At 39.4% G+C, this 21,482-nt stretch overlaps 1 protein-coding gene across 1 annotated transcript in view; it reads left to right on the top strand.

The window, feature by feature from the left end:
* Positions 1–894: 894 nt before the first annotated feature.
* LOC122557554 (ADP-ribosylation factor-like protein 6) overlaps positions 895–21,482 on the top strand; it is a 28,387-nt gene continuing 7,799 nt past the window's right edge. Inside the window, exons 1-5 of the mRNA XM_043705301.1 lie at positions 895–1,017; positions 8,196–8,257; positions 8,692–8,760; positions 16,971–17,065; positions 17,730–17,859. Coding sequence (XP_043561236.1) covers positions 895–1,017; positions 8,196–8,257; positions 8,692–8,760; positions 16,971–17,065; positions 17,730–17,859 — 479 coding nt within the window. The remainder of the gene's footprint in view (positions 1,018–8,195; positions 8,258–8,691; positions 8,761–16,970; positions 17,066–17,729; positions 17,860–21,482) is intronic.

The raw sequence follows: 21,482 nt of genomic DNA, 5'->3' as shown, positions 1-21,482 counted from the left end.
GATTGTATTCGTTGGAGTTTAGAAGATTAAGGGGAGACTTAATAGAGACGCACAAAATAATACATGGCTTGGAAAAGGTGGATGCTAGGAAATTGTTTCAGCTAAACGAGGAGACTAGGACCCGTGGACACAGCCTTAGAATTAGAGGGGGTCATTTCAGAACAGAAATGCGGAGACATTTCTTCAGCCAGAGAGTGGTGGGCCTGTGGAATTCATTGCCACGGAGTGCAGTGGAAGCCGGGACGCTAAATGTCTTCAAGGCCGAGATTGATAGATTCTTGTTGTCTAGAGGAATTAAGGGCTACGGGGAGAACGCTGGTAAGTGGAGCTGAAATGCGCATCAGCCATGATTGAATGGCGAGTGGACTCGATGGGCCGAATGGCCTTACTTCCACTCCTATGTCTTATGGTCTTATGGTCTTATTATGAATACGAATTGTGATAATGGGGTGACCCAGTGGTTAGATTAAGAGTCAAACTTGTCGAACGACAATACAATACTGAGAATGTGAATGTAAACCAAGTCAATTACTATCTGGATTTATAATCGTTCATCAAGACTCTGTTCTACTGCTGAGACGGTAATTGTGCAGTTGTACAACAAGTTTGAAAGTATCGATCTTTTATTGCCATTACATATTCTTCCTTTACAGGGGCAGTATGAAATGTTTAGAATCAGATTGGAGCATTGGCATATCGTGCTCCCTCCCGCACTCTGCTTTTGTGTTTAGGATAAATATCTCAACGCAGGAAGAAATAAATTTGGTGTCCGGCTACTAAATGCATGTACAATGAGGTTGAGATTTGCAATTGCGTCACTGTAGGCACACACAAGCCAGAACAGCGGGATTTGGTAACAAGAGGAGACCCGAGTCACTGCTGCCCAATCCAGCTATGGACTTTTTCAATAAGTTGGCTGTTTGGCTGAGGCTGAAGCGCAGGGACGTGAATGTCCTTTGTTTGGGGCTGGACAATAGCGGGAAGAGTACGATCATCAACTGCCTGAAGCCTACTAGTGTGAGTATGGAAGACAATCCCCACTAATCTACTCATTATTATGAATAAACCCTGTACCTGCCGATTAAAGATGGATAATTTATCCTGCCGCATGTATAATTACAAATGTATTTTGCAGAACTAGCACTAAAATTTCCGCAATCCTCTTCATCTAAGAACTCCAAAATTCTTTAGTTTAATGTCTGATATACTGCACTTCAGAGAAAGAACCTGAGCACGCGTGTATTTCGCTTTTGTGCATTTTTTTCAAACAACCCAGCTTTAGAATACGCCTGGCCCCGGCAGACAAGTGTCAATATTTCCTCTCTCCATGTTTTCATCAAGCCAGCTGCACAGCAATTACGAATGGAAAAACTGTGGAAACTCCACTATCTGTCCCCACACCCTTTTGGTGTCAGAGTTCTTCAAATGCTTCTGTGATCTTCCAGCCATTATATAATTTCCTTCCCTTCCAATGATAATTCAGTTTTCAGCCCCTTTTTCATTGTGGGGAAGGAACCCTTTAGGGAACTGCTAAGTTTCTCCTGCTGTCTGCTCAGATATGGGGTTGTCACATTCCCACAGAAGCCAGCAGCTCTCTGGCGTGAGAGAAATAATATGAGTGAATTGGTACAGGTGGTGAATGCCTACAATACAGAGTTACTGACATTATCAGGTCCAACCTTTGAGAGACAAGGCCAATCAGCAACTTCAAGGTGAACTATTTTTGCCTCTCACACCTCATTTACAGATCTCAGACAAGTAAGATTAGTGCAACACATGAGAAGTGTTCACCTCTGGGGAAAAGTCTGCCCAGATGATGTCCTGTTTGGGGATCTTTCAGTTAAGTCCTGAATGTGGCAGAACTACAAGGAACAACAGCTGTTTCTTAATCCTGATGACAAAGCAGATAATACTGCCAACGCTTTCTTTTTAAAAGTTCCCAAGATCTCTTATGCAGACAAGTGTCTCCCTGTAAAAGCCTAAAGTAAATCAGAATAAAGTGGTCAAGTCTACAGGGCTCTGACAATCACATTTTTTGATTTTATAAAAAATATGAACAAATATAGAATAATCAAGAGATTTACACTGGCTGGGAGTCTGGATCTCTACATCCAGATTTATCCTAGGTTGCTCCAGGAAGCGAGAAAGGAAGTTGCTAAGCCATTGGTGAAGATCTTTGCTTTCTCACTCTCCACAGGAGTCATAATGAAGGATTGAAAGGAGGATAATGTTGTTCCCCTTTTCAAGAAAGGTAAAAGGGAAATCCCTGACAATTAACAGACCAGACAGTCTTAAGTCTGTAGTCTGCAAGGTTTTGGAAAGAATTCTGAGGGATAGGATTTATAACTACTTGGAAAAGCGTAGTGTGATTAATGGCAGTCATCATGGCTTTGTGACGGACAGGCCGTGCCTAACTAATCTTATTGAGTTCCTCGAGGAGGTGACAAGACAGGTCGATGAAGGTGGAGCAGTGGATGTGATGTATATGGACTTCAGCAAGGCATTTGATAAGGTTCTCCATGGTAGGCTCATTCATAAAATCAGGAGCTATGGGATAAAGGGAGATTTGACTATCTGGATTCAGAATTGGTTGGCTGACAGAAGGCAGAGAGTGGTTGTAGATGGAAAGTATTCAGCCTGGAGGTCAGTGTTGAGTGTCCCATAGGGCTTTGTTCTTGGGCCTCTGCTCTTTGCAGTTTTTAGAGATGACTTGGGTGAGGAGGTTGAGGGGTGGGCTAGTAAATTTGCAAAGAATTACACAGGTTGGAGGTGCCGTTGATAGTATTGAGGGCCATTGCAGGCTACAACCTGGATAAATGCGAAGTAATGCATTTTGGAAGGTCAAACTCGAATGCTGAATATCAGGTTAAAGACAGGATTCTTGGCAGTGTGGAGGAACAGAGGGATCTTGGTGTTCAAGTACATAAATTTCTCAAAGTTGCCACCCAAGTGGATTGGGTTGTTGAGAAAGCATATGGTGTTTTGGCTTTCATTAACAGGGGGATCGAGTTTAAGAGCTGCAAGGTTTTGCTACAGCTACAGCTTTGCTACACCAGTCCCTGGTGAGACCACACTTGAAATATTGTGTCCAGTTCTGGTCTTCCTACTATAGGAAAGATACAGGGGCTTTGGAGAGGGTGCAAAGAAGGTTTACCAGGATGCTGCCTGGACTGGAGGGCTTGTCTTTCGAAGAGAGGTTGACTAAGCTTGGACTTACCTCTCTTCCTCCAGAGAGAAGACCGGATTGAGGTATACAAAATAATGAGAGACATGGTTAGAGTCAATTGCCAGAGACTTTTCCCAGGCAGGATTGACTGGGATGAAGGATCATAGTTATAAGATTTTGGAGGAAGGTATAGAGGAGATGTCGGACGTAGGATCTTTACGCAGAGTTGTGAATGCATTGCCAGTGGCGGTGGTGGAAGCAGAGTCGTTAGGGACATTTAAGCGTCTGCTGGACATACACATGGACAGCAGTGAATTGAGGGGTGCGTAAGTAAGGTTATTTTCTTTTACATTAGGATTAATCCTCGGCACAACATTGTAGGCTGAAGGGCCTGTTCTGTGCTGTACTTTTCTATGTTCTCTGTTTTATGTTCTTTTTGCCTTGTGACAGGCACTGACTTCTCTTTGTATTTGCTTCCACTTTTAGTCTGTTGTGTTCACTGGTATTCTGCTTTTTTTCAGTTTTCTATTCCCTTAGAAATCTATTTGCCTTTTCCTTATGCTGCTTATGGATTTTTGGTTTACTTCTGCACTCTCCTTGGATTAGGACATAGACTAATCTCTGAACATCCTCATTCTTGAGCTTCTTATGGAAGGAAGGTCATTGGGGAAGTAGCTCAAGACAGTTGGAACAAGGACAGAACACTGTTCTGAAGAACTCCTGCAGAGATGACCTGAAGCTGTGAACTGACCTTGAACAACACAACTATTTTCCTTTGTGATGGGTATGACTCAAACCAGCACTTTTCCCCTTGATTCACATTGTCTCCAGTTTTGCAAGGGTTCTTTGATGCACAAAAATTGAGTTCCTCTACAGATTCTGTTCCTCTTTTTCTTATGAAAATCAGAATCCAATTAAGGAATCCATCTAAAAGAAAGTCAACTTGGTTAATCCTGTTTTCTGCAAGTGTGAGGTCCAGACAATTGATTGCCAGTTGTGGGATGAAAGACCTGGTACACAAGTCTTAATCTTGTGTTGGGGTGTTCCATCATAGAAGAAAGTTACAGAAAAGGACAAAATTATGTGGTGGAGAGTCTAGAACTAGCATAGTCTCAGAATAAAGGGCTGATCATATTGGAATGACTTGAGAAACTTTTCCTCCACTCAGGCCTGTAAATAATTGGAATTTCCTACCCTAAAAGGCTATAGATGCTCGGTCATTGACTAAGATCAAGGCTTAAATTGATTGATTTTTGGACTCTTAAGGGAAAGTAGTGATAATGAAGGAAAAAACGTTTGAAGAATAGATAGATATCATCTTATTAAATGGTGGAACAGGCTTCAGGGACTGTATGACATACTCTAACTGCAATTTCCATCCTTAACATAGAAGCTGAGCATCCAAAAGTACATCACTACGACTCTCTGGAAATGATCAGCGCCATATAGAAAATAAGATATTGATAGCTATACCTATTCAAACAAAAGCACAAGTAAGTGTGAAATTTATGCCCGAAACGTCGATTCTCCTGTTCCCTGGATGCTGCCTGACCTGCTGCGCTTTTCCAGCAACACATTTTCAGCTCTGATCTCCAGCATCTGCAGACCTCACTTTCTCCTGAAACTATTCAAAGGCAGCCACCTGAAGCTGGATCAAACAGTGCTGAAGGAGGGTAGTGTGTCAAAAACTGCAAGCTGAGGAGAATGAAGAGGGATAATATACAAATTAGGAGCAGAAATCGGCCATTTGATTCCTCAAGCCAGCTCCGCTATTCAATAAGATCATGGCTGATTTCTCACATTCCACATTGCCATCTACATCTTATTACCTTTAACTTCCTTGCCGAACAAAATCCATCTCTGCTTTAAAAATATTCAACAGCACCATCTGCACCATCTTCTGAGGCAGAGTTCCAAAGTTGTAAAACCTGAGAGAAAAAAAAACACAATTGCTGTCCTAAAGGATTGATTCCTAATTTTACAACAGTGCCCCTTAGTCCTGGACTTACCCACAAGAGGAAACATCATTTTCACAACCACCTTAAGACCCTTCGTATATACTTTTGTGAAGTCAAACCTCACCTTTTATAAATTCCAGTGGAAATAAGCCCAGTCTATCCAATCTTTCCTTATAAGACAGCCTGCTTATTCCAGATATCAATCTAGTAAACCTTCTCTGAACTGCATCCAGCAAATTGTACATTTTTCTATAAATAAGACTAAAACTACACATAGCATTCAAGATGTTGTCTCACCAATGCCTTTATAACTGAAGCATAACATTGTTACTTTCATTATCAATTCCCCTTGGAATAAAATATAGCATTGTGGTCCTGATTAATTGTTGTATTTATATACTATATTTGAATAACTCTGGATTCCTCTGCACTGTAGTATTTCGTAATTTTTAAAAAAATCATCCGACTAAAACAACCAATTTCATGTTTTTCCATATTTCATTGCCACATTTTTGCCAACTCTATATGTTGAATTGAACTAAATCAGCTTTATTGTCACATACTCAAATGAATACAATGAAAACTCTATAAGTCGCCATTTACAGCGCCATCTTAGATACCGAGATACAGCTTTTTCAGTTACAGATTAGTTACAGTGTGAAAATGTCAGCAACACACAGAGCTACCTTACTTACAGAGTACCTAGGTACAGGTTGAGAGTTTGCTCACTGAGCTGGACGGTGTCTTCAGATTTTTGTCACCATACTAGGTAATATTATCAGTGAGCCTCTGGTGAAGGGCTGGTGTTATGTCCCTCTTTCTATTTATGTATTTTGGTTTCTAAATGTGGGTGATATTTGTTCTGTTTTATGATATATGTGTGGGTCTGCGACGTGGATGACACCTTTGTCATCACAAAACTGAACAAATTAGAGGAAGCCTACAACACCATCAACAGCGTCCTTATTGGCCTAAATTTCACAAAAGAGGAGGAGAACAATGACAAACTCCCATTCCTACATGTCACAGTAGAACAAACAGTTAGTGGAGAACTTCAAACCAATGTCTGTATGTGTTGTTTTCCTGTAGACCAAATTCTTAACTACAGAAGCAATCATCCCAACACACATAAACAGAGCAGCATCACAACATTATTTCAACAAGCTACAATATACTGCAGTATCCAGGAACTACGGACAGCAGAAGAAAAATACCGCTACAGCATATTCAAGAGTAATGGGAACCCAACAAACAGTCCTCCAATTCTTAAAACGACAAACTCAGCACGCCCAGAAACTCTAGCCACAGTATCTTCCATCAAAGCCACCTCTGAAATGGCTTCCAGATGACTCAGACCCCTTGGCATCATGGTAGCTCACAAACCTACCAACACACTTCAAGACTAATTAACCTAAAAGGACCCAAAACAAACAACCAGCGAAACAAATGTCATTTACAAAATACCATGCAAGGACTGTAACAAACACTACATCGGACAAACAGGCAGGAAACTGCCACCATGATACATGAACATCAACGAGCCACAACAGGACAAGACCCACTATCACTAGTACCCTTACACACAGGCGAAGGAGGACAATATATCCACCTTAGGACAAGCTAAACAGAGACATGCACGAGAATTCCTAGAGGCCTGGCATTCTAACCGGAACTCCATCAATAAACATCGATTTGGACCCATCTGCCATCCTCGGAGAAAAAAAACTGAAAATAATATCACCCACCCTAAGAAACCAAGACACAAATCAAAAGTGGGACTTAACACCAGCCCTTAACTGGAGGCTCACTGACCTTAGTTACCTAGTAAGGTGACGAAACATCTGAAAACAAATCTTCCAACTCTGCGAGCAAACTTACAATCAGAACCTCAACCTGAGCTACAAATCTTCCCTGAGTTACAGAATAGAAAAATGAAGAAAAAAGTTTCATTACAAGCAAACATAGGTCAGAAAAAAACAAGCAGCAAGTTAAAAGATAAACATCGCAGTTTCTCTGGAAGAAAGATAGTGACTGCAGATGCTGGAGATCAGAGTGAAAAAGTGTGGCGCTGGAAATGCTCAGCAGGTCAGGCAGCACCTGAGGAGCAGGATACTCGACAGTTTGGACATAAGCCCTTCATCAGGAATGTGTTGGGTATCGAAATGTTGGGAGAAAGGGGGCTGAGAGATAAATAGGAAGGGGGGTGGAAGGTAGCTAGGAAAGTGATAGGTAGATGCAGGTAGGGAGTGATGGGGTGATAGGTCGGAGGGGAGGGTGGAGCAGATAGATGGGAAGAAAAATGGATATAGGTGGACAGTGCCAAGTTGGAGGGTTGGATCTAGAATGAAGTAGGGGAGGGGAGATGAGGAAACTGATGAAATCAACATTGATAGTATGTGGTTGGAGTGTCCCAAGACAGAAGATGAGGCATTCTTTCTCCACCCCGCAGAAGACTAGCACAGGTTGGCCTCTGCGTGGTCTGGTCACTGGCTGCTGCCACACTCCACACCGGGCTGCTGCCGCCGCCATGCTCCACGCAGGGCTGCTGATAACCCCACTCAGGATTACATGGCACTGGTGTCTCCGCTTTGGGCTGCTGATTGCAAACCGTGGTTTGGAGGCTGGGAGTCGGAGGCTGGGGCCAGGTGTCCAAGGACATCAGAGTGACAGCAGGGAGGAAAAGAGGGAGAAAAATAGAAAAGTGAATGGGTGGAGTAGATAAGCTCTATTCTAGTTTCCTTTGGAAAGGCAAAAGGACGGGATCTCAAACTGCAGGTTTTCAGAAAAGGTGAATACAGTGGAATCTAGAGAAAATGATCAGAAATGAAAACCAAACCTAATTTTCCTTCTCCTTTCCAAAAAACACATCCATACTTTAGGCAGAGAGGATTTGTACTGACTGAGAAATCAATCTGGTTTACATTTCAGGAAATTATTAATATAACAAAGTAAGTTTGGTGTCCATTAAATGGCTTTGTGATACCTGGCATGAGAAAGAATGGATAGCTAAATCAAATCTCAATACTGTACACTGTTTTGAATTGGTCACAATTTTCCCCTTGATTCTTCAGGCACAAGCCAAGGACCTATTTCCAACAATTGGATTCAGTGTGGAGAAATTCACTACATCTAGGTATAGTAAATATATATGTAAATTATTGTCTTTCCTTTCCCACATTCCTGACTCCTTTTCTTTTCATTGTCCATGCAGCTTTGAGAATGAAATATTCCCATTCGTGACCTTTTAAAGTGTTGAGTTTTGATGATTTTGCCAAAGACTTGTACAATTGCATCAAGACTACCCAAATCTATTTTAGTTGGAATAGATCTGGGCAGCCAGAGAATTCAAGCTCAAGCCCAAAAGATAAAAAGAACAATATACTAAAGATAAAAGAACAATATACTCAACCAAAGGCAACACAAACTTCTGGTTTACCACTACTAGCATTTGCTGTCTGGTCTTACTGACACATAGCTAGATGGAGAACAGAAAAACAAGCATTCACTAACCTACAGTAAGCATGCATTCTCTCCTGTGTTTATTTGTATTACTTTGTACAATTTCAGGTTGTCCTTCACTGTGTTTGATATGTCTGGCCAGGGAAGATACCGAAACCTGTGGGAAAAATACTATGAGTAAGTGAGATGACAGAAAATAAAAAGCCATGTAAAACATAAGTTAAATTGTATGTTTGCACAGAATCTTTCATTCAATGTATTTGCTCTGACTTGTAGATATCTTGTTGATATTCCTGAGTATGAAGTAATGAGTTGCAACAAGAAAAGGATACTGATTGGAGAAATAGATTGCAATCATGGCAAACAAAAAAAAACAAAAATAAAGAGGGGGATATGCTGGGAGTTCTGCTTCGTGTGGGAGAAATAGGGAAGATTTTGGTTTGAATGCTCTGTGGAAGAATAAACAAAATGATAGAGAGAATGAGAAAGGGTTACAAATTAGGATTACTGTGGATACATTCTCGAGCTCAGTGTATCTAGTTACTTGCTTGAGTTGGGTAGAATAAGAATACAAGTAGTTGGAGTATTCTGTTTCTGAGGGACTACTGTCTACTTTTGCTCCTCTCTATTTTATAAAATTCTAACATGTGTTGGGGAAAATGTTGCAGTCTGTGCAATCAATGATGATGTAACTGAACACCTTGAAAATTTTCAGTTAATCAGGGAGAACCAGCATGAATTCATAGCAGGTAGGTCATGCTTGACAAACCTCATTGATTTTTTTTGAAGATTTGACTAAGGTAGTGGACAGGGAATGTCTATGGAATTTATCAACTTCCAGAAGGCATTTGATAAATCCCATATAAGAAACTATTAAGAAAGGTAGAAGCCCAAGGAAATAAGGGCAAATTATTGACATGGCTGGGAAACTGGTTGTGTGGCAGGCAACAGAAAGTAGGGGTAATGAGTCGGTACTCAAATTGGCAGAACATGACCAGTGGTGTCCAAAAGGATCTGGTTAAGGCCTCAATTTCTCACATTATTTATGAACAACTTGGATAATGGTATTGAAAATCATATGTCAAAATTTGTTGATGACAATGTTAGGCAGCTTTGTAGGCACTGTAGTTGATAGCATAAAATTACAAAAGGGATATTGATAGGCAAAGTGAACGGCAAAATTGTGGCAGATGGAGTTCAACGTACACAAGTATGAAGTTATACATTTTTACTGAAAAAAGGATAGATTAGAGTACTTTCTAGGTGATACTAAGTTAAATACAGTGACCATCCAAAGAGATTTGGGGGTTTAGATGCATATGCTTTGAAATGTCACAAAAAAGTTAGAGTCAGAGTATTACAGATGAAAACAGACCTTTCGGTCCAACCAGTCCAAACTGACAAAATCCCAAACTAAACTAGGCTCACCTAACAGTACTTGGCCCACATCTGTCTAAATATTTCCTATTCATACACTTACCTAAAATGTTTTTTAAACATTAAGTGTACTCACTTCCTTAGGAAGTTCATTCCAAACATGAACCACTGTGTAAAAAAAAATTAATTTTTCTCCTCTCAACTTAAAATAAAATCCCTCACCATAGAGAAAAGGCACTTGCCGTTTACTCTATCCATTCACTTTATGATTTTATAAACCTCTAACTTCCTACACTTCAGTGGAAAAAGAAACTCCCAGCCTATCCAACCTCTCCCTATAACTCAAAACCCTCCATTCCTGGTAACATTCTGGTGAATCTCTTCTGAACTCTTTCTAGCTTAATAATAATCTTCCATAACACGGCGACCAGAACTGGGTAGAGTACTTCAGAAGTGGTCTCACTAATATCTTGTAAAACCTCAACAAGATGTCCCAACTCTTCTACTCAATAGTCTGAGCAATAAAGGCAAGCACGCTAAATGCCTTCTTAATCACAATATCTGTATGTGACACACACTTCAAAGAATTACGTATCTGAAACCCTAGGTGTCATAGTCATAGAGATGTACAGCACGGAAACAGACCCTTTGGTTCAACACTATCCAAGGCTCTACTTTTAAATAAGTCCTGACTTGTCTGTTTTACTAAGTGCAATACCTTGTTTATATTCAAATTAAACTCCATCTACCACTCTTGAGCTCATTGACTCAATTGATCAAGATCTCTTTGTAGCTGAAGAAAGTTGATAGAATGCTGGCCTTTATATCGTGAGGACTGGAGTACAAGAATGTGGATGTTATGGTGTAGATACACAAAACCCTGGTTTGACTCCACTTGGTATAGTGAGCAAGTCTTGGTATCACACCTTCAGAAGGGCATGTTAGCCTTGCAAGAAGTACAAGGCTAGTTTACAAGAATGATACCTGGACTTTAGGAGCTATGAGGAGAGATTATATAAATTAGGCCTAATTTTCTCTTGAACTTAAGGGGTGATCTGATTGAAGTCTTCAAGATATTAACAGGAAAAGGTGGGGTAGTTAAAGATAAGCTATTTTCACCTGTAGGGGATTCTAGAATGAGGGATCATAGTCTGAGAATTAGGGCCAGATCATGTCACAAGGATCTATCAAAATCAAATACCAAAGAAGATCATTTCTGCATTTAAATCTTTGAAAAAAAAAGGTTTTACAGTTAAAAAATAAATCTTGCTTCTGATTTCAATCTATCTGCTGATATAGGATTGATCCTGCACATATGATTTCATGATCATAAGAACATAATAATAGTAGTAGGCCTTTGTCCTTTGTACCTGCTCCACCATTCAATAAAAATCATGGTTGATCAGATTGTGGTTGCAGCTGCACTTTTCTGTCTGCACTACTCAGCCATTCACTACCTTATTTATCAAACACATGATCAAGGAAGAGGAATAGGCCAATCAGCCATTTGAGCCAGCTCTGCCATTTAATAAGATCATGGTTGATCTCATTGTAACCCAAATCCATATTCCAATCTACTACTGATTATCATTCCCTATCAGCTGTATGATTGCTTAGCTACTCCAAGGTTTCACGCACAGTGGCTGATGTCCCAATGTGCAGCATTGTAGTTACAGTTGTTGCTGCTATACAAGGACTTTGGATGTCCATCCAGATGAAAATAATATTAATATGACCACTATCCCTGCTAATTTTTCATCCCTTTGTTAAGTAAGAAATCTTAAAAAAGAACATAGAATAGTACAGCACAGGAACAGGGCCTTCAGGACCCACAACGTATGTGCTGATTATGGTGCCATTCTAAACTAACCTCATTTGCCTATACATATCCCTGTATTCCCTGGTTGCTCACATATCTGTCTAAATACATCTAAAACACTGCAATTGTCTCCCAGAGAAGAATCTTTGAACCTAAATCATTAACTGTTTCTCTATCCACAGATGCTGCCAGACCTTTTGGGTTTCTCCAGCATTTTCTGTTTTTATTTCAGATTTCCAGCATCTGCAGAATTTTGCTTTTCAAACAAACAATCTATCCACCTCTTAAAAATATTCTGAAGTTCTGCTTCCACTGCCTTTTCAGGAAGAAAGTTCCAACGACTGTCAACCTTTTGGGAAAAAAAACATTATTTTTAAATGGACAACCCCTTATTTTTAAGCAATGATCCCTAGCTTTATATTCTTCCATCAGACCACTTCCACATCTATCCTATGAAGACACCTCAAAACCTACATGCTTAATCAAATTGTCTCTTAACATAAACTCCAGAGTATACAAGCCTTGCCTGTCCAAAATTTTGTCAAAAGCCTATACCGGGTAATAGTCTGGTAACTTTCTCTGAACTGCTTTCAATGTTTTTACATTCTTCATTTAATAAGGTAATCTTACTGAAATAACTCCATGAAGGCCAGTATCTCCTCACAAAGTCATCCTTTACCTAAGCAAGTATAGTACATGACACTGACACAGGTACATCAGATGGCTCCTCCAGTGAATAGAATCCTGTTTTTTTTCTCCAGAATCAGTCCCCCTTTTCCTGAAACAATCAAGAGGAGAGTCCTTCACACACACTGGTCCAACTCCCTCAAGAGCCAGCTCTCAGAGTGAGTAGAATCTCTGACACTCCGGTTTATGTATTTTTTTCTTTTTATTTCCAGAGTGAATAGAATCCCCGACCCTCCTGTTTCTCTTTTTTTCTTTTTTCTCCCACACTACTGCCTAACTGCGGTTAACACTTACTTCCACATTGAAACCTTTCAGTCTGTGCTGCTGTCACTGTTCCTGGGTGAATCTGCCGAATCTCACCATCAGAACATTCAAACCACTTGGAGCATTCAGATACTGTGGTTTAGAATCCTGTTTTTATCTGTCAGCCAGGACTCCCTGATTGGACTGGATTAACAGCCCCAACCAGGGAACATATTCTGTGAAGTCCATCTGGCTAACCTTGTTACTATCACTACAAATTGGGTCATTTCTCCGAACGTAAAAGAATGATGGTTGGCAGAGGGGAAAAAGTATAATCAGCTAAGATTTATATTGCTTATCACCATCTACAAATTCATGTTGGAACAAACCTAGAATAGAATTTGAATTTACCTCATAACCCAATCATTGAATGGCTTATTAATGCTAGCATTCTAGCGTTGTATGAAAAATGGACATAGGACATCTTCCTGCAGAAATCTGTTGAAAAGAAAGTTCACGTCATTGACGAAACAATTAAAAAATCTGGTTAAAACTGAGATTCTTCACTCAAACATGCGGTTGTGTTATTTAGTTTCTAATTATTATTGTAAATATCTAGTTCATAGTTTATCTATTTTAGAAACTGTTAGGAATAAAAGTTTTAACTGGATAAATGGGGCCATTTAGTTGAGAAACTGTTAAACGCAATGGTGATGTAAATGCAACTCAAACAAGCCTGGGTTTATTTCATTTAGAAGGTATTTATCTTGAAGGGTGTATTTATCTTGAAATATCATATTTGATGGTGGAAAGACTTATATGGTGCTCTCTAAGCTAGTAATGACTTAGGCATTCAATAAGAATGTACAATATTTATATGCATTATAGAATCAAATGCTTCTGTTGAGGTAAAGTAATTTTCATTTCTGTTTGAGGTCATCCCAAAGTATGCCACATTGAAAACAGAAGTATGGAAATTAGTGTGACAATTTCATTCACAATAAAGATAGCACACTTGCTGTACCTGCATACTAGCCTTTTGTGATTCATTCACTAGGACACCCAGACCTCTCAGTATCTCAAGAGTTAATGCAATCACTGACCATTTAGATAAATATGCTTATTTTTAATTCTTTCTGCCAAAATAGGCAATTTCACATTATTCCACATTATATTTAATTTGCCAGATCTTTGCCACTCACTTCACCTTTCAATCTTTTCGTAGCCTATGTTCTTCACAACTTAGTTTCCTACCTTTGTCATCAACAAATGTGGCAAGTATTCTTCGTACCTTCGCCCAAAATCAAGAATCTATCCAACTCAGCCTTGAATAAATTTTTCAACCCAGCCTCCAGAAGAGAATTGTAGGATGTAATGACCCACAGAAAAAAAATTCTCACCATCTCTATTAAATGAGAGCTCTCAAATTCTTAAATCATGTCCCCTAGTTATAGTCTCCATTGCAAGTAGAAAATTCCTACTGTTATCCACCCTTTCCAGTCCCTTTCAAGATGTTATATGTTTTGATAATATGATCTCTCATTTTGCTGAACTCCAGTGGATATAGTGAACCCGTTCAATCTTTCTTCACAAAATAGCCCCTTCTTCCCAATCTGATGAGTGAACGTTTTTTGAACTGCTTCTAGTGCAATTACATTCTTTTTTTTAAAAAAGGACACCAAAACTGTACACAACTCCAGATGCAACTTCAGCAACACCATATACAGCTTCAGTAAAGTTACTGCAGTATTTCACTTATTAAAAATTCCATTCCCCTTTCAATAAATGATAACATTCCATTTGCCTTCCAAATCACTTGCTGTACCCTTCTCCCAACTTCTTGTGATTCATGTACTAGATGTCTCTGTACCACTGAGTCCTGCAATCGTTTTCTAATTAAATGGAATACTGTTTTACAATTCTGCCTGCTAAAATGGACAGGTTCATATTTAACCACCTCAATCTGCCAAATTAGTGCAACCTATTTATCTGTCAATATCAGTCTCTCTTCCTGCTCTTGACAATGCCCTGCTTACCTATTTTGGTGTCATCAACAAATTTAGCTAACATACATGTCATCCCATCTCTAAATTATTGTAAATAGTTGAACATGAAGCGCTGATCTCTCTGGCACTCCACTAGTTACAGTTTGCCAGAGTTATCCATTTACCCCATTCTGTGTTTCCTGTTGCTAACTAATTCTTCATCAATGCTAATATTTATTGGTTTCACAATGTGTTCTTATTTTGTGATCCATTATAGCAATGGAAGCCTACTATTTTAACTTAATTAACAGTAACAAATGTTAACATATGCTTTGAAGTGGAACTATGACTTCCTGATAAAGGGCTTATGCCCGAAACATCAGTTCTCCTGCTCCTTGGATGCTGTCTGACCTGCTGTGCTTTTCCAGCACCACACTTTCAACTATGACTTTGATACTTGTTATTATGAGGGACTGTACATTTGAATGAAATATCTGTTGGTGTGATACTTTAAGTAGTTGAACAATTGTTGGTATAACAAATTAGTTTTTATGAATGAGAATTATTTCAGTATAGTGAAGCCTGAAATAGTCACTCAAAACATTATTTTGTACAGCTTAAATCATCTCAACTCTGCACAGGGTACGTAATTGGTGAATTGACATGATGGGGTCAAAAGCAAAACGCGACTGATGGGGCACATGAGTTAGCCCTAAATAAACATGAGACTATAAAGTGCCAAGATGGCATAGGCAAAGGGTTATGTGCTGGCATAGGGGCTGTAAGGGACCATGGGGAATTGAGATATCGTTCCTCAAGCTTACAATCGGCTTCACTGGAATAGTTGAGATTTGAAGAATGAAAACCCCTTTAGTAGGCAGCTCCACAAATTTTGTTTGATTTACAAAGCTACTGATATAGAAAAATATAAAAACAAAAAAACAGAGTACAAGAAGGCCATGCAGGCCACCTGTCTGCCATTCAATATAATGATGGTTGATCCTATATCTTAATTGCAGTTCCTTTACTGTTGTTGGGTCAACTTCCTGGAATTCCCTCCCTAAGGGCATTGTGGGTCAACCTTCAGTATGTGGGCTACAATGACTCAAGGCAGCAGCTCACCATCACCTTCAAGGGCAGCTAGGGATGGGTAATAAATGCTGGCCAGCCAACAACGTCCACATCCTATGATTAAATTCTAAAATTCAATTTTCTTGTTTTCTTCCCATACCCCTTGATGCCTTTTTTAATATTTAAAAATGTAACTCTTTATTGACTATATTCAATGTCTTGGCCTTCACAGTCTTCTGTGGTTGAGAATTCCACAATTTCACTACCCTTGAGTGAAGACACTTTTTTCTCATTTCAGTCCTGAATGGTCTCCCAGTATCCTGAGACTGTGTCCCCTGATTATAGACTCCCCAACCAAGGAAAACAAGATGCAGAGAGGATGTATGACCAACCCTGTTAGAATTCTAAACTCGAGTGAATAAAGGCCCAATTGAACTAATCTCTTCTCATAAGACTGTCCTGCTACCCCCAGTATCAGCCATGTGAAACTCTGCTGCATTCCATCAATGTCAAGTATATTCTTTGCGATGTAGGGATGCCGAAACTACATATAGTGCCTAGGGTTGGTCTCAAAGCCCTATCCAATTGCAATAAGACATCCCCACTTTTGAACTCAACTTCTTTTGCCACGAAGGTCAATATACCATTTACCTTTCTAATTGCTTGCTACACCTTCTCTCTGCTTTCATTGGCTGATGTACAAAAACACTAGATCCCATTGTACACACACACTGTCCATTGTATCATTCTCTAAATATTACTCTTACTTTCCTGTTTTTCACATTGGTGTGTAACTTCACATTTCGTCACATTGTACTGCCTCTGTCATGTGTTTGCCCACACAACTTGTCTCAATCACCTTGAAGCCCTCTTGCATCCTTTGAACAACTCATAGTCCCACCTAGTTTTGTGTTCTTAGTAAACTTGGAAATGTTACATTTGGTTCCCTCATTCAGGACTGAAATATGTTGTGAATAGCTGGGGCCCAAGTACTGATCGTTGAGGTACCCAAATAGTTAGTGCCTCAGAAAATGAGCCATTTATTCCTACTGTTTCCTGTCTGTCAACCAATTCTCAATCTATGCCAATATATTGCCATTGATATAAGGGACATGCAGGTATCTGACTGAAATGAAGGTTCGATTTTTCTGAAAATTTGTATAATTCTTTTCCCTAAATTTTTTTTAACATTTCATTCATTGCAGGGGTGCCGATGCCATTATTTTTGTCATTGATTCTGCAGACAAATTAAGAATTATTGTGGCTCGACAAGAATTAGATGCCCTTCTCATTCATCCAGGTAATGTAGGGCTCAACATCTGCAATCTGGTTTCAGCAATGGACTCACTTGGAGAGATTTGAGTTTGGATAAAAAGTACAGATTTCCATGTCAGATTATGTTTGCACCTTTTAATATCCTTTTGAATGTACTATTCTTTCCGCTCTGGCAAAATCTTGAGATGTGTTTTGCGTACTCTGACTGATAGAAGGGTGCTTGATTTTAGTCAAGGAGTCATAATGCTATGCTACAACCCATTATAGAAGATCTACTGTTTTCCTTTAACATAACTGTTCTGTTGGGCCCTCTAGCTCCACTTCACTTTGGGGCTAAATGGTCTGAGATGTGTCACTCCTGCCTTTATTTTCTCCAAGAAGTGCAATTGTTGACATCAATTGGAAAATCAACAATTGAGGACATCATCACTCAAATTGTTTAACAGCTTGAAATTTCTTACTGTCTAGATTTGAACATGATGAATACCTACTCGAGCAAATGACTAATGGCTTACTATGCTCTCATACTACCACACTTTTACATGTGAATGTTGTCAGGTGAAAACAGCGGAACATTTTAAAAGAAATATGTGCTAATATGGTATGAGAAACTGGATACTGTGATTTTGGGTTCAGACTTAAACTCCTTTTGCACAGACACTAAAAGAATGTCACATTTACGTTTGCAGATATTATGCAGAGACAAATCCCTATTCTCTTTTTCGCAAATAAAATGGACCTGAGCGACGCTTTGCCATCAGTTGTGGTGTCCCAGATATTGGGGCTTAATAACATCAAAGACAAACCTTGGCATATATGGTAGGTTAATATGGACTGGAGGAACATGTCATGTAGTTAGCCTTGGTAGATGTAATTAATTGACCTTTGGTTTTTTTTACTGACCTTCACTTAAAAAATTGTAGGGTTGTTCCCAGTTTTAAACCTGGTTTGGACAGGTTTAGCTGACCTCTGCTGGGTAACGTTTGGAATAATATAAAGGCATACAGCATGAAAACAGCCCCTTTTGGACAACTAGTCCTTGCCGAACATAATCCCAAACTAAAGTAGTCCCACCTGCCTGCTCTTGGCCCATATCCCTCTAAACCTTTCATGTACTTATCTGAATGTCTTGTAACTGTGTCACATCCAGCACTTCCTCAGGAACTTTATTCCACATGAGAACCAGCTTCAGTGTAGCACATGTGCCCTTCATATCTTTAAAATCACTCTCAGTCTAGTCTTGAATTCACCCGTCCTAGGGAAAGGATACTCACCATTAACCCTATCTATACCTGTCACAATTTCAATAACTTCTATAAGGTCACCTCTCAACCTCCTATGTTCAGGTGAAAAAGGTCCCGGCCTACCCAACCTTTCTTTACAACTCAAAACTTTCATACTCGGAACATGCTGGTAAGTCTCTGCTGCTGAACTCTCCAGCTTAATAATATCTTTCTATAACTGGACACTGTACTCCATAAGAGGCCTCACCAATGTCCTGTAAAAACCTCAACATGACGTCCCACTCCTACACTCAAAGGACTGAACGATGAAGGGAAGTGTGCTAAACGTCTTATTAACCACTCTATTTGGGATGCAAATTTCAAATAATTCTGTACCTGCACTCCTAGATCCCTCTGTTCTACAACACTATCCAAGGCCCTACCATTAACTGTCTAAGCCCGACCCTTGTTTGTTGTATGAAAGTACAATACCTCACATTTATTCAGATTGAACTCCATCTGCCATTTTACAACCCATTGACCCATTCCATCAAGATCCCTTTGTAACCTTGAAAATCTTCTTCACTGTCTATTATGCTACCAATTTTGGTTGACTGCAAACCTACTAACAATTCCTTTATATTCTCATTCAATCATTTCCATAAGTGACAAACAAAAGAGGGCCCACAACTAATTCACGTGGAACACCGTTGGTAACAGGCCTCCAGTCTGAAAAACAACTTTTCCCCCACCACTTTGTCAACTGCTGTTGAGCCAATTATGTATCCAATTGGCAAGTTCATCCTGAATCTCATGTGATCTAACTTTACCAATTAGTCAACCACATGGAACCTTGTCAAAGGTTTTACTAAAGTCCAAGTAAACAACGTCTGTTGCTCTGCCCTCAATCAACTTCCTCAAAAAACTCAAATTCGAAAGGCACAATTTTCCTTACACAAAACCATGCTTACTATTCCTAATCAATTATTGCCAATCTAAAATGTCCATAAATCCTATCTTTTAAAATCACCCCCAACAATTTATCCACAGCTGAAGTCACTCTCACAGGACTACTTTTGGACTGGTCAAGCCTGGACTATCAGAGAAGAAAAATTGACCTGGGTTTCTTTGCCAGTAAAAAGGTGAATGGAATGTTGGTCTTTTGTCTTAAATTAATGGCAATATAAAAGTGAGGAAGTGATCCTTTAGCTGTATAAAGATTTGTCAGATCTCATCTGGAATATTGTAATTTTTTTTAATCCTGGTTTCATGAAACGTATGTTGGTCTTGAAGGGAATTTTTAAAAAAAAATTGTTTCTGCAGGAGGAGGCTAATTCACAAGATATGGGATTTGCTGACTGGGCAAGCATGTATTGTCCAGCAATGGCTGCCCTTGATAAAGTGATAGTGAGCTACGTTTCTCAGGTGTTACAGTCCATTTTGGGTGATAATTGATTTGCTATAGTTTTGTATTCATTCAAACAAATGGAGAGTATTCCATTCCAAACTTGTGCAGAGTAGGGGGTGGACATGCTTTGGGGTGTTAAGAGGCAAATTACTTGCAGAATTCCCAGCTTCAAACCCAATATTCCAAAAACATTTATATGGCTAGCCTAGTTCAGTTTCTGGTCATTGATAAGTCTGAGAATGATAGTTGGGGATTCAGCATTATAATGCCATTGAGTATCAAGAGTGACTTGTTGGAAATGGCCATTGCCTCACATTTTGTGATGTGAATGCTGCTTGCCACTTGTTAGTTCAAGACTATCTATTGATATACTATATTTGTGACAGACTGCTTCAGCAACTGAGGAATCACAAATGACGCTGAAGCAATTATCTGTGAACCTCTTCACTTCTGATCGTTTGATAAAGGGAAGATCACTGAAATAGGTGATGATGGTTTGGCCTAGGACACTACGTGGATGAACTCCTGCAGGGGTGTCCTGAAGTAAAATCAGAATCACCAGTAAAATGCCAAGTTGACAGTCGGCACAACCTTGGTTTGTATTCCTCTGAATTTAGAAGGTGAAGGAACAAATTGTTTAAAATAACAAAGGAATCTGACAGTGTAGAAAAATCTGTTCCTCTGTGGGAAAGTCCAGAAAAAGGGGGATATTAGAGTTTGACCCACTATCTAATAAAATTGGGAACTATATTTTTTCAGATAAAGAGTAGAGGAAATCTGGAATTCCCTCTGCAAAAGGCTGTGTAATGCTGAGTCAAATATAATTTAAGCTGAAAATGTGTTGCTGGAAAAGCGCAGCAGGTCAGGCAGCATCCAGGGAACAGGATGTTCCCTGGATGCTGCCTGACCTGCTGCGCTTTTCCAGCAACACATTTTCAGCTCTGATCTCCAGCATCTGCAGTCCTCACTTTCTCCTCAAATATAATTTAAGACATGAATTGGTAATGATTTGGATAAGTGAAATGCATATATTGGGAATAGCTGGTAAATGAGGTCAGAAAAAACAGATTACTATCAACTAATAGAATGACAGTATGGTTTCAAGGGACTATGAATGGTCTATTCTTGTTTCTACATACTGAAAACTGTTCAGTGACTATAAAAAATGTAGGTATCAAATGATAACTGAATGGTGCTTTGCAATACTGAACACATCTGAAAAACAGGTTCACCCTCAACATCTGGACTTGTGTGGAATGAATACTGAAGACTGCCTAACAGCCTTTGAATCATAATCTGGCACAAAAAATTCTCAACAATGAAAGGTATTACATTACTATTACTTGAGAGGGTCAAAACAGTCATGGTAAAATGTTAGCAGGAGCCAGCTATTTTTTGAGAACTCCTTTTAAATGTATGTCTGAGAGGTGAATGAGAAACTTGTGTAGCTCTCTCATCTTGTCCATTCTCATCTCTGCAATTTCTCCACCCAACTGATCTAATACTATGTTCTTCAAAGGCAAAAGAAAACATCCTTAATAGCAAGAAAAAGACAAAACAAAGAAAGTGAAAAATAGTGAGACAAGAAAAAAGTCTAAATTGAGTGAATAGGAGAGTGGGGAATGAGAGGGTAGCAAGATTCTGTTTTATCAAGACAAGCTTAACTCCAAGAACATGAGATGCCTGTAAAATATCATACGCAATAGTCCCTAACAAATTGGTGGTGGGCAAGTTGTTGGAGGGAATCCGGAGGGAAAGGATGTACATGTATTTGGAAAGGCAAGGACTGATTAGGGATAGTCAACATGGCT

Source organism: Chiloscyllium plagiosum, chromosome 15, assembly GCF_004010195.1.
Source record: "Chiloscyllium plagiosum isolate BGI_BamShark_2017 chromosome 15, ASM401019v2, whole genome shotgun sequence".
NCBI lineage: Eukaryota > Metazoa > Chordata > Chondrichthyes > Orectolobiformes > Hemiscylliidae > Chiloscyllium > Chiloscyllium plagiosum.
Note: the sequence above shows the minus strand (reverse complement) of the source record. Positions and strands in the feature narration are given on the sequence as shown.